This window comes from Microtus pennsylvanicus, chromosome 22 (assembly GCF_037038515.1).
Source record: "Microtus pennsylvanicus isolate mMicPen1 chromosome 22, mMicPen1.hap1, whole genome shotgun sequence".
Taxonomy (NCBI): Eukaryota; Metazoa; Chordata; class Mammalia; order Rodentia; family Cricetidae; genus Microtus; species Microtus pennsylvanicus.
In genome coordinates, this window is record NC_134600.1 from 19,693,727 (window position 1) to 19,705,985 (window position 12,259).

The 12,259-nt window shown below is 40.6% G+C and overlaps 1 protein-coding gene across 1 annotated transcript in view; it reads right to left on the bottom strand.

Annotated features, from left to right (window-relative positions):
- The window catches only part of Smchd1 (structural maintenance of chromosomes flexible hinge domain containing 1), a 137,201-nt gene that overhangs the window by 48,574 nt on the left and 76,368 nt on the right, over positions 1-12,259 (bottom strand). Inside the window, exons 26-29 of the mRNA XM_075956462.1 lie at positions 6,633-6,781; positions 4,863-4,951; positions 4,183-4,301; positions 1,407-1,574 (exon numbers count right to left, since the gene is read on the bottom strand). Coding sequence (XP_075812577.1) covers positions 1,407-1,574; positions 4,183-4,301; positions 4,863-4,951; positions 6,633-6,781 — 525 coding nt within the window. The remainder of the gene's footprint in view (positions 1-1,406; positions 1,575-4,182; positions 4,302-4,862; positions 4,952-6,632; positions 6,782-12,259) is intronic.

Genomic DNA, 12,259 nt, shown 5'->3' on the forward strand with positions numbered 1-12,259 from the left:
TTCCTCATGTTGTGGTGACCCCAACCATAAAATTCTTTCATAACTGTAATTTTGCTACTTATGAATTGTAATATAAACTTTATCTATGTCTTCTGGTCTCTTAGGCAACCCCTGTAAAAGGGTGATTCAATTCTCTAAGGTGGTGCGACCCACAGGTTGAAAACTACAGAGTTAAAGGGAGTGAGCATAAATTATTAAAAGCACAATGTTTTGTAAAGAAAATTCCCCTCAAAAAAAAATCCACTGCATTTTAACAATGTCCTCACCATAAAACAGCACATAAGCTAGTACATATACTATCATTAAATCCCCTTTGTCATTTCACATTAAACATTTTATGTACAATTTTTATTGATCAACAAAATGTTCAAAATTTGGGGCTGGAGAGATGGCTCAGCAATTAAGAGCACTCCCTGCTCTTCTAGAGGTCCTGAGTTCAATTCCCAGCAACCACATGATGGCTCACAACCACTTGTAGTAAGATCTGGTGCCCTCTTCTCACCTGCGAGCATACATGCAGCAGAACACTGTATACATAATAAATAAATAAATCTTTAAAAAAAGTGATTAAATTTTTAAAACTAGATTCAGGCTGGCCTTGAATTCCCAGAAGTCACCCTGTTTCTAACTCTGAGTGCTGACATTAGAGCTATGTGCCACCATGCAACAGGCCAAATTCACTGGATTCTGAAATTATCAGTAAATATGTTTGCAAAATGAGTATTTAAGACTTAAGTATTTTCATAAAAGTTCATTTGTATTGGTCCAATGATCTGACTTTTCAAATATGATTTACAAAAACTTCAACACGGTTGGAGAGATGGCTAACTATTAAGAACATTGCTAGGGACTAGAGAGATGGCTGAGCAGTTAAGAGCAGTGGTTGCTCTTCCAAAGGTCCTGAGTTAATTTCCCAGCAACCACATGGGGGTTTAACACACGCCTGTAACCTCAGCTATGAGGGAGGCAGAGCCAGGATGGTTCTGGGGCTTGCTGGCTTCCAGCTTAGCAAAGACAAGTTCCAGGTTTAGGTAGATACCATACCCTAAAAGGAGGAGGCAGAGTGACAGAGGAGGACAACCATGCTGACCTCTTCTGTCCCGTGTGTACACTCTAGCACATGTGCATACCAGTGCACATTCACTTAGACACACAAACAACCTCACACACAAACAGACTAATCATCAAAGGAAGAAAAAACCTGCAATAAAATATTTATATTACTATATAAGACAAAGAAACAAATTTAGCAAAAATCAGTTAACTGATACTTAACTTGTTTTGCTACTATTAGCTACAGTTATTATTTCTTTGAAAATAACATCTCTCTCTTCTAGTCCACTAAGGCTCTGAAAGCAAAGAGCCTGCACTATTAACTATTCCATAAAGACACATAAAGTGCATACCTCTTTTAGCTCTGGCCAGTCGATAAGATGCAGCTTGGTTGGAGGTCCAGAAATGAGGTGGACACGAATAAAGTCAGAAAACTCTCGCCAAGTAAAACAAAGATCCTTATGTCCAGGAGGACCTGGAACGAATCTGATGCCTCGTACAATTATACTCTGTGTCTTGGTCTAGTGAAGAAAAACACAGTGAGAAAACACAGGTTGCTGTCGCTTAGTTTAAAAAAAAAAATAGTTGCATCATTTACCTACTGCTATTTCTCTTATATCAGTGGCAAAGATCTAAAACACTGTGAATATGACTTTTTACCTTATCTTCTCCTAATTTCCTCTTTTCTTGTACAGGTATCTTTTGATCAAAATGCTTAAGACCAAATATTTCAGATTTTGGAGTTCTCAAAATTTATTTGTTTGTTTGAGATAGAATCTATGTATCTGGACTGGAACCTCACTATATAGACCAAATTAGCCTTGAACGCAAAGAGATTCCCACATACTCCTCAAATTTAAACAGATTTGCCTATTTATGCGTGCTCCCTGGTGCTGGGGCTAAAGGCATATGCCACTACGCTACACCCAGTCTGGCCTGAGCTCTCTGAATTTCATAATATTTGCATGAATTGGTTAAGATTCCTAATGTAGCCAGGCACTGGTGGTGCACACCTTCAATACCAGCACTAGGAGGCAGAGGCAGACAGACCTCTGTGAGTTCAAGGCCAGCCTGGTCTACAGAGTGAGTTCCAGGACAGCCAGCATTATTACACAGAGACACCTTGTCTGGCACCTCTCCAATCCCTCCCAAAAATATTTCTAATCTCTATATATGAGATACTCCAAAAACCAGCAATGTTTTGAGTGTCATTTTAGTAGTCAAAATTCTTTGGATTTCAGAACATTTCAAATTTTCTATTAGGGATACTCAATCTGTATTTGTGCTTTTCTTTAAAGCAAGCACTTGGCTCTTGTGTTTGTGTCTCAGTTTGTAATTTTTTCCATGGCTTTTCTTTAGATATTTTTATAGATGATATCTTAATTTAACAACAATGGCCTTTTCTGAACATCCTACATAGTAAAATACTGCTGTCTTTACTAGTTTTTTACATGCTCTCCCCTTGGTCAAGGTGATATTTGCACTGACTTGTAGATGGACGAGGGCTTTTGCTGCTGCTTACCAATTATTCACAATAATGGTTACCACACCCAACTAGTCACTAAAACTAGCTATTAACCTTTGCACTAAACTGGTTCTAGACCAGAAAGAACACAGAAGCACTCACATTTGAATAGTGGCTGTTAATGATCCCATGTCCTAAACTGCTAGGGACCACAGAGATATGCAGTGAGAGTTCAGCACGTACTTCAGGGGTCAACCCATCAGAGATGCTTATCTCATGGAGGACAGACTCATTCAGAAGGTGATGAGGAGTACTGTCACCAGAGATGCACAGCTGATGGCGATCCCTTGTTTAGGAGGTGGTAAGAAATATTGCCTTCTGAGTGTGTTAGCTGTCCTCACTGCACACTGCTTGTGTGAAGAGCTCTTTCCCTCACTTTACAGCTTAGGGGTTTTTCCCGCAGCACTACAGTGTGTTAATTGTTTACTGGGCCCAATTTCCCCTATGCACTGTATATGGACGACTCTACAAGCATGCTTATGTGCTGATGCAAATAATCTAATGGCCTGGGAACACTGAAAGTATACAACAGCAGGTTACATTTCAGGACCAATGAGGTCAAAGACGAGAGGACCCCAGCACACGTGTCTACAGGGTGACAAGAAGCAGACTGCCTACACATAGCAACAACAGTCGTGCGTTCATCCTCTCATCTCACCAACACACAGAACAGAAAGGAGATAATAGGGTGCTCTGAGGTCGGGAAGAGCAGACTTCACACAAACACTACTCCGGAGGCGGAGACTAGTGAGGAAAGGCAACAAAAGAGGCTATTCTCATGGTTATCCTGTCAAGTACAAAGCATGATGCAGTACAACTGGGAGAACTCCTTTTTCTAACCTACACTGTCTGGCAGGTCTCGTCAGGACCTAATTCCAGAACATTCTTTTATCTGATACTGGCTTTGACCTTCTTAGGAAGAGTGCTTTATGCTTGTTTCAAGTTCTATTCTATCAGGGCCTTTGCATTTCAAGCTAGATTGAATTAACAGCACAGGGCAAAGTCATACAGTGAGTTTTCTCCTCAATATCCGGTTGCAATGCAGGGAGTAAGCACTAACTGAAAATTTACATACTGTGCACACACAGGTCAACATGTGTGTATTTAAACACCTATGGTTGTTATGTAACAACTACAACTTGTTCTAAAGGGAAATGTTCAATGGGAACACGAAGATGGCTGAAAGTGATGATGGATCAGAGGAAACATCTGCTCTTCTGGCTACTTTTGCTTGCAAAGGTGAAAATTAACTTTATTTTGAAAGCATTGGACCTCACAAATGCTACCCCTACAATTTTTTAAATAACAGTTTTAATTTCTATGAAGAATTTAGGTACAAGGTCAAGGCTGGCAAGATGATTCATCAGGTAAAAGGGAACCGGCTGCCAAGTCCGAGTTCAGTATTTGGGATCCCATAAGCTCTCCTTTGATCGTCACACGTGTGCTACGTACGTCAAGCGTTTAGCCATGTGTAGTACATATAAACATACAGATAAAACACCGTTTTGAAAAATGAAAAATAGTATATGCAAAGTCACTTTTATCATCTTCATTTTTCTCCAGCTTTTGTCAAATACAAAACCAGTTTTATAAGGTAGTTTTACCTCCAGAGTGGTTTTCAAGTTAGAGTTATCAAGTCCAACTCCAGCAATTGACAAAGCAGATAAAGAATCTGGTGAAAATGCTGAAATCTGATTTCCATACTGATCTGCAACCATAACAACTTAAAAAAGAAAAAATCTTTAAGTTAAAATCTTTTTAAAGATAGAACTTATACATAAAATATACTTTGAAGCTTTAATTTACTGTCATACATAGAAAATTATACTTATTCCTCTTATAATCATTAAAACTGTATTACCTGTGCAGGAATGACTAAATACTGCTATGAACCAAGGATCTTTTATTTTCTGAGATACGCCACTGTTGGTACTATTCTTATTTGTGAGGTGCTAGGGACTGAACACCAGCCTGCATACAGGGCAGATACGCTCTACAAATGAGTTACATCCCTACACCTCATAGGACTTTTTCATAGTTAAAATTTAAAGGAAATATTTAATAGTATTGAATTTCGTAGCTATAAGGAAACATAAAACCAGACAGGGATCAACTTAGTTCATCCACACCTTAATAGTGACCATATATCCTATAAAAGAAGGCAAGATTTTTAAACAAGCTATCTTATAAAACTGAGTTTCAATATGTGCCAAAAAGTATCTTTCAGACCATCCATTTTTAAAACACTAATGAAAGACAACATGAAAAAAGTAGGTATACTAACCTATTTCTCCTTGAAGCTCTTGGCCCATCTGCACCGTTTTTCCTCCTTTTAACTCACATTTTAAATGTTTGGGTTCATCAGGAAGTGGTCTAGAATTGGTTTGGTTAAAGGCGTTAATTAATTGCAGAAAAGGTGAAGAGCAATATAATTGTAACGCCCAGTCAGACACAGCAGCTACACACATGCTATGTCCTAATTCAGACACAGCAGCTCCCTACACACATGTAATGTCCTAATTCAGACACAGCAGCTACACACATGCAATGTCCTAATTCAGACACAGCAGCTACACACATGCAATGTCCTAATTCAGACACAGCAGCTACACACATGTAATGTCCTAATTCAGACACAGCAGCTCCCTACACACATGTAATGTCCTAATTCAGACACAGCAGCTCCCTACACACATGTACTAATGCCCTAGTTCAGACACAGCAGCTCCTCCAAACTTCTCATTCTCAGATAGCTATTGACTGCAAAATAGTTACATTGTAGTCTTTATATTAATTTAAAATAAATTCTAATAAAGAACTACATCAACAGGGAGGTAAGAATAAATCCTACCGATGAGTTTTGGTCAGAGCAGAACAACTGCTCTTGGTGCAGAGAGAGCACAGACAGAGGTAGAAGAACTTCAATGCTAGGAGTGACTGGGAAGGGTGGTCAAGGCGCGGGTACGGGAAGCCAGACCTTTGCTCCTTTACACTAAGCTCTGCTCTTTTCTATGAGTTGTCTATGTTAACTTTGATTGAACCGTTCCAAATTCATCACTGAAACTCACACTTTTGTATGTTAACTTTGACTGAACCGTTCCAAAATTCATCACTGAAACTCACACTTTTGTATGTTTCAGGCCACTGCTGCTTTCAACTGAAGGACCTTCCTTCGGTGGATTTTTACAGTTATTAATGGACCAATGAAGTACAAGGTCATAATCATGATAAAGATTAATCACTATCACTCAATATACAGTGACACCACTTGTAATCCCAGCCCTTGGAAAGCTGAGGCAGGAGGACTGTGGCTGTTGCGGGATATTTGATAGCACTGTGAATCCCAAGTTTGCATTTGTGTTAATTACATAAAATCCAAGTTGGGTCAGCAGGCTGAGTTAACAACTAGTTGACAGTAAGTAATGATGGTGGAGAGTCAGAGGGTATCTGGAAGACCACAGAGACACACACAGGAATTAGTAGGTAGGCCTTGATTTTTTTGTTTTGGTGGAGGAAGGACAGGATCTTTAGAGAGGGCAGCAAAGAGGGGCCAGCTAGTTCAGCTACTCAGCCTCTGAGACAGCAGCTCTTCACCCCAGCCTCTGACTCCCTACTCATACTGATACACAGAATGGTAGATTTAATTAAAAGCTATACTTGGCTGCAATGAGCTGGTGCCTGCGGGAACAGAATTCCTGCCAGGCCACGGCTGCCAGAGAAGCAGGCCAGGAACTGCGAAGCAGCAATTACTGCCTGGAACAGCAGCAGATTAACACACAGCCTCTGTGATGACCAAAGAACAACAGTGAGTTTGAAGCCAGCCTGGGCTGCATGGCAGGACTCTCTCCAACAAAGTCCAACAATCAACCACTGTGTACAGTGAAGCTTCACTGTAAAGACAATCGACCATATGTTATAGAACTAGAAGGTATATTTATTTTTCATCTTAAAAGCAACTTTTTTTTCACATGTATGTGCTGCAAAAGACTATCTTGTTGCGGTAGTTCAAATAATTCAAAATACCACAAGCATCTCAAAGCACAAGTTCACAAACCTGATTGTAAATGCACTTTCCAGAGACACATGGTCATCTTGGAAAGAAACCTGGCAGTAGCGCACATCTTTCACAGATGTTGGTACTTGCACACCAGGAAGCAAACCTTGTAGCAAATGTTCTCTGTTAACCTCAGGAGTCCAGTTAACCTAGGAGAGAACACACGTAAGACACAGCTGAGAGGCTTCGCACAAAGTCTTCTCACAACCACTGTTTTCTAAAGACTGAAGCAGGGTTCCAGGGAGAACAGGCTGCCCCCAAATTTATGTCATTTAGGACGGACATGAACTCATGATCCTCAACCTCCAAACTGCTAGGATTATAGGAATGCACCACCATATTGCAATTACTAAAGAAGCTTAAAGTTAAATTTATAAACTCCCCAACCCCAAAGCACACACCAAAAAAAGACTTTTTTCCTTTTTCTTTTGTATTTTCTTGACACAGATTCTATGCAGCCTTAACTATACCGAATACTCTACACAGATCAGGTTTGCCCTCACTGATGTGGGATTCCCCTCTGTATGCTGTGAATAATACCACTGGTTAATAAAGAAACTGCTTTGAGCCTTTAGCAGAGTAGGGCAGAACAGAGCTTGGGGTGGGGTGGGTAGGGACTAAACTAAATGCTGGGAGAAAGAAAACGGAGTCAGAGAGAAGCCATGCAGCCACTGCCAGAGTCAGGCATGCCAAACTTTACCGGTAAGCCACAGCCATGTGGCAATACACAGATTAATGGAATTGGGGTTAGTTTAGGATATAAGAGTTAGCCAGAAATATGCTTAAGCTATTGGCCAAACAGTATTGTAAATAATATGGTTTCTATGTGGTTATTTCAGGAGTCTGGGCAGCCAGGAACACACAAGTGGACTTCTACAACACCTCACAATCAGAGATCTATCTCCTTCTGTCTCCAAATCCTGGGATTAAAAGCACACACTCCGTGTCCAGCTAGGCAGTCTCTTTATAATCAGAAACAATAGTATATCATATGACAAAGCATTGTTGTGTTTGCTGAAAGTATTTCCAATCTTCAGAGTAAAAATTAAAAGCCACTAAGACAAATATTTTTAAAGCTTTGTTGCAGGCTGTTAATGTGGCTATTATAGTGTAAAGTGGAGATGGGTTAGACCTGATGGCACTTCCAGGAGTCTGAGCAGATGATTCCAGGTTGGAAGACTGAATGAGTTAAATATCAAGATATTGTTCTTTGAAAAAACAAAACCAAAAAACCAAAAAGACCCATAGTGTAGTCTATGCAAGCAGTCCTAGGGGTTGGGAGATACAGGCACGATTGTTAGCAGTTACAGGCCAGCTCGGCCTACACGAGACACATATCTAAAAAACTAACCTAACTGAGTGTGAGCGCCCTAAAAGAAAGCAACACGATGTGTATTTCTGCCATCACGGAGGGGTCTGGGCAGGGCTCTGAATGTGGTCCCTGTGGACGGTACTCTGTGAGGAGAGGAAAGGGAGTCTCCCTGCTGTTTTTCCTTTCTACCTTCCTTTGGGGCTAAACCTTTCTATAGATTTCTATCTTAAATTTTTCATCCTTTGAATTACATGTGTTTTGTCTGTTTGTTTGTTTTTGTTTTTTTGAAACAAGGTTTCTCTGTAGCTTTGGAGCCTGTCCTGGAACTCGCTCTGTAGACCAGGCTGGTCTCAAACTCAGAGATCCGCCTGCCTCTGCCTTCCGAGTGCTGGGATTAAAGGCATGCGCCACCACCGCCTGGCCAGAATTACATGTGTTAATGTGACGTTTATTCTATTCTTTTAAATTACCACACTATATCCAACTTTTTTTTTTTTTTTTTTTTTGGTTTTTCAAGACAGGGTTTCTCTGTGGCTTTGGAGCCTGTCTTGGAACTAGCTCTTGTAGACCAGGTTGGCCTCGAACTCACAGAGATCTGCCTACCTCTGCCTGGCTATATCTTACTTTTAAACTTTTGATTTCTATTGAAGATTTGTTAGTTCAGGGATGGAGAAATGGCTCAGCAGTTAAGAGCACTGGCTACTCTTCCAGAAGACACATGGAAGCTCGTAATGGTCTGTGATCCCAGTTTCGGGGGATCTGATACTTTCACAGTCATACAAGCAGGCAAAATAGGCTGTGGGGTGGTGCACGCCTTTAATCCCAGCACTGGGGAGGCAGAGGCAGGCGGATCTCTCTGAGTTTGAGACCAGCCTGGTCTGCAAGTGCTAGTTGCAGGACAGGCTCCAAAGCTACAGAGAAACCCTGTCTCGAGAAACCAAAAAAACACATGAAATAAAAATAAACTACTTTTAAAAAAGAGTGGCAGGAGGATAAAAAATTCTGGCCTATTTTGGACTACATAGTCAGACTCTATCACAATAAACAAAAAGAATGAACAGAGATATCATAAAAAAAAGACAGTTTTAGCTCAACTTGCTGTTTTTAGCCTTTGATTGGGAGTTCAAAAATCATTGATACTGTTTTCTACTTGATGTTGTTTGAATGGCAGGGGATAAGAAAGAAGTATATACGACAAAGGCTGTGTCCTACCCACTCTCATGTTACAAAATGGGAGGCCTGACTTCCTGCAACCATTGTTAAGTCTCTGAAGATATACAACTACCTCAAAGACTGTAGCTCTGAGAAAGAAAAGAAAAAAGACACCTGTACATTTTTCTTAACACTGTGAAAAACGTTTTGATAAGAAAAAAGGGTTGATGTTGCGGAATTCATTCAGCCAATAGCCTTTAGGTACCAGACCATTAGGGTGTGGTGTGAGGTATTATAAGCACAGACCAAGGCACGCTCAGGCCTTTTTTCCTTTCACCTGGTTGGTGGTCGGAGGTCAGTTCACTCCAGTGCCCACACAGCAGAGGAACACAGTGGCTCTCTTATTTCGAGTGATCCCCAATAAACATTTGTAATCCTTTGTTATGTGCTCCTGTGGGCCTTCCTTTAATTATGCCACATTCTCCATCCACTGCGGCCGGATTACAGCTCCCACTGCTCCCTGCCTCCCTGCCACCTGTCCTCAACCTGTGGCTCGGCTCCCCTCTACTTCCCACCCCTGCGTGCTCTCCTGTGGCTGCCCCACAGCTGAGGTTCAGCTTTGTTATATATTTTACTATGTTAAAGTTAAAACCTTAATGATCTATTTATTTATTATGCATCCAGTGTTCTGCCTGCACGTATGCCTACAGGCCAGAAGAGAGCAAGAGGGCACCAGATCTCGTTATGGATGGTTGTGAGCCACAACGTGTTGTCTGGGAATTGAACTTAGGACCTACGGTAGAGCAGCCAGTGCTCTTAACCGCTAAGCCGTCTTTCCAGCCCCTAGATGCTTTTCTTAAAAACTATTTTCCTCTTGTGATTTGATATTTATTTTTATACACAACAAGAGTAAAAGTGTGCCACCATCTATGTGGATAAGTTAGTCAATTCTCAAGTGCTGGGTTTAAGGTCACAAAGCACCCAACTAAGTAGAAAACCAAAGCCTGGAAATTTGTTAAACCATGAAAATATTTTTTAAGTTTTTAAAATTAATTATTTTTGTATGGATGTGCACATGTATGCTTGCAAGGGGATATATGTATGAGCATGCTATGGGACATGAAAATCAGAGATCTAGACAGGCGGTGGTGGCGCACCTATAATCCCAGTACTCAGGAGGCAGAGGCAGATGGATCTCTGTGAGTTTGAGGCCAGCTTGGTCTACAAGAGCTAGTTCCAGGACAGGCTTCAAAGCTACAGAGAAACCTGTCTTGAAAGAAAGAAAGAAAGAAAGAAAGAAAGAAAGAAAGAAAGAAGGAAGGAAGGAAGGAAGGAAGGAAGGAAGGAAGGAAGGAAGGAAGGAAGGAAGGAAGGAAGGAAGGAAGGAGAAAGAAAGAAAGAAAGAAAGAAAGAAAGAAAGAAAGAAAGAAAGAAAGAAAGAAAGAAAGAAAGAAAGAAAATCAGAGATCTAGATGTAGGAATCAGTTCTCTCTTTCCATCATGTGGGTCCTAGGGACAGAACTCAGGAAAATGGGCTCAAGCCCTAGGTCCTTTACTTGCTGAGCCATCTTGTCAACCTGAAAACCATTTCTCTAAGTACAAGTTTTTCACATGTACATCATCCACATTTCAATCAAGTCCATGCCAAAAAATAAACCAAACCAAACCAAACCAAACAAAACAAAACCCAAATGATGTAGAAGGGTCTTCTATGTGCTTTTTGATAGGACAGCAGCTTAGATAGGTGGAGTAGACAGAACAGGATGCTGGGAGAAAGAAAGCAGAGTCAGGCAGACGCCATAAAGCTCCGGCCCAAGATGGACACAGGTTAGAATCTTCCTGGTAAGCCACTACCTTGTGGTGCTACACAGATTATTAGAAATGGGTTAATCAAGATGTGAGAATTAGCCAATAAGAAGCTTGAACTAATGGGCCAGGCAGTGTTTAAATGAATACAGTTTCTGTGTTATTATTTCTGGGGCTAAACTGCGGGAGCTGGGCGGGACAAAAAGCAGGCCTGCTTGCCTCATCATACACCCAAAACCTATCTAGTCCATAATTTAAAGTATCAAGTTAGTGCAAAAACAACTTACTATTGAAATTTGTTGTCTGATATTGAAGTACATTTTTAAATAATGATGGTTATGTTATACATCATCTTTTTTTGTTAGTTTGTTTTTCAAGACAGTGTTCCTTTGTTTAGCCCAGATTGTCCTGGAACTAGCTGTGTAGGCTAGGCTGGCCTCGAACTCACAGACATCCACCTTCCTCTGTCTCCTGAGTGCTAGGATTAAAGGTGTGCACCAGCACTGCCCAGGTATACATTACCTTAATGTGCATTCTCAGTGTATTTTATTCTGTACATTATTCATGACCTGCTGGTTTTTATGTATTGTACTATGGAAATGTTAGGCAAGATTTAAATCTGAGTAATCCCTTCCTTCCTTCCTTCCTTCCTTCCTTCCTTCCTTCCTTCCTTCCTTCCTTCCTTCCACCCATCCACCTACCTAAGTACCTATGTATCAGATCTCTCTACATAGCCCTGGCTGTCCTAAATGTACTATGTAGATCAGATTGGCCTTAAACTCAATAGAGATCTTCCTACCTTTGCTCCTAAGTACTGGGATTAAAGGCTATCACACCTGCCTTGAGTGATTTTCTTATTCCAGATGAAAATGAGTTGTCAAGCAGCAGAGAAAACTTGAAACACTGCCAGTCCATACCCTGCAGCTGTGGTTCAAAAAGTTTTCTGAGGAAAAAGTCTTGAAGTCAAGGTACACAGTAACTAGGCATCAGAAGTAGACAATGACCATCTGAGAGCAAGAATGGATGCCAATACTCCAATGTCACTCTCAATGGCTATGTATGTAAAACCAACTGAGGAGGAAGCTCAGCAAGAAAGCCCAGAGAGCTTACTGAGAAGAAAACTGACCAGCTCAGCTGCTGTCCTCTCTTATGCTTTCCATGAGTTCGCAGAATTTCTATTTTTATTTTACAGGAACACACAAGCTTATTTCCCACTGGCAAAAATGTGTCAGAGTCTAATTATGATTTAAAACTCACAGTCAAATACTACAATTCTTTTAATACCATCCTAATAACAGTCTTTTTCTTTGATAATTTCTTGTCAAATCCACAATATTTCAAATTTCTAAACATAAGA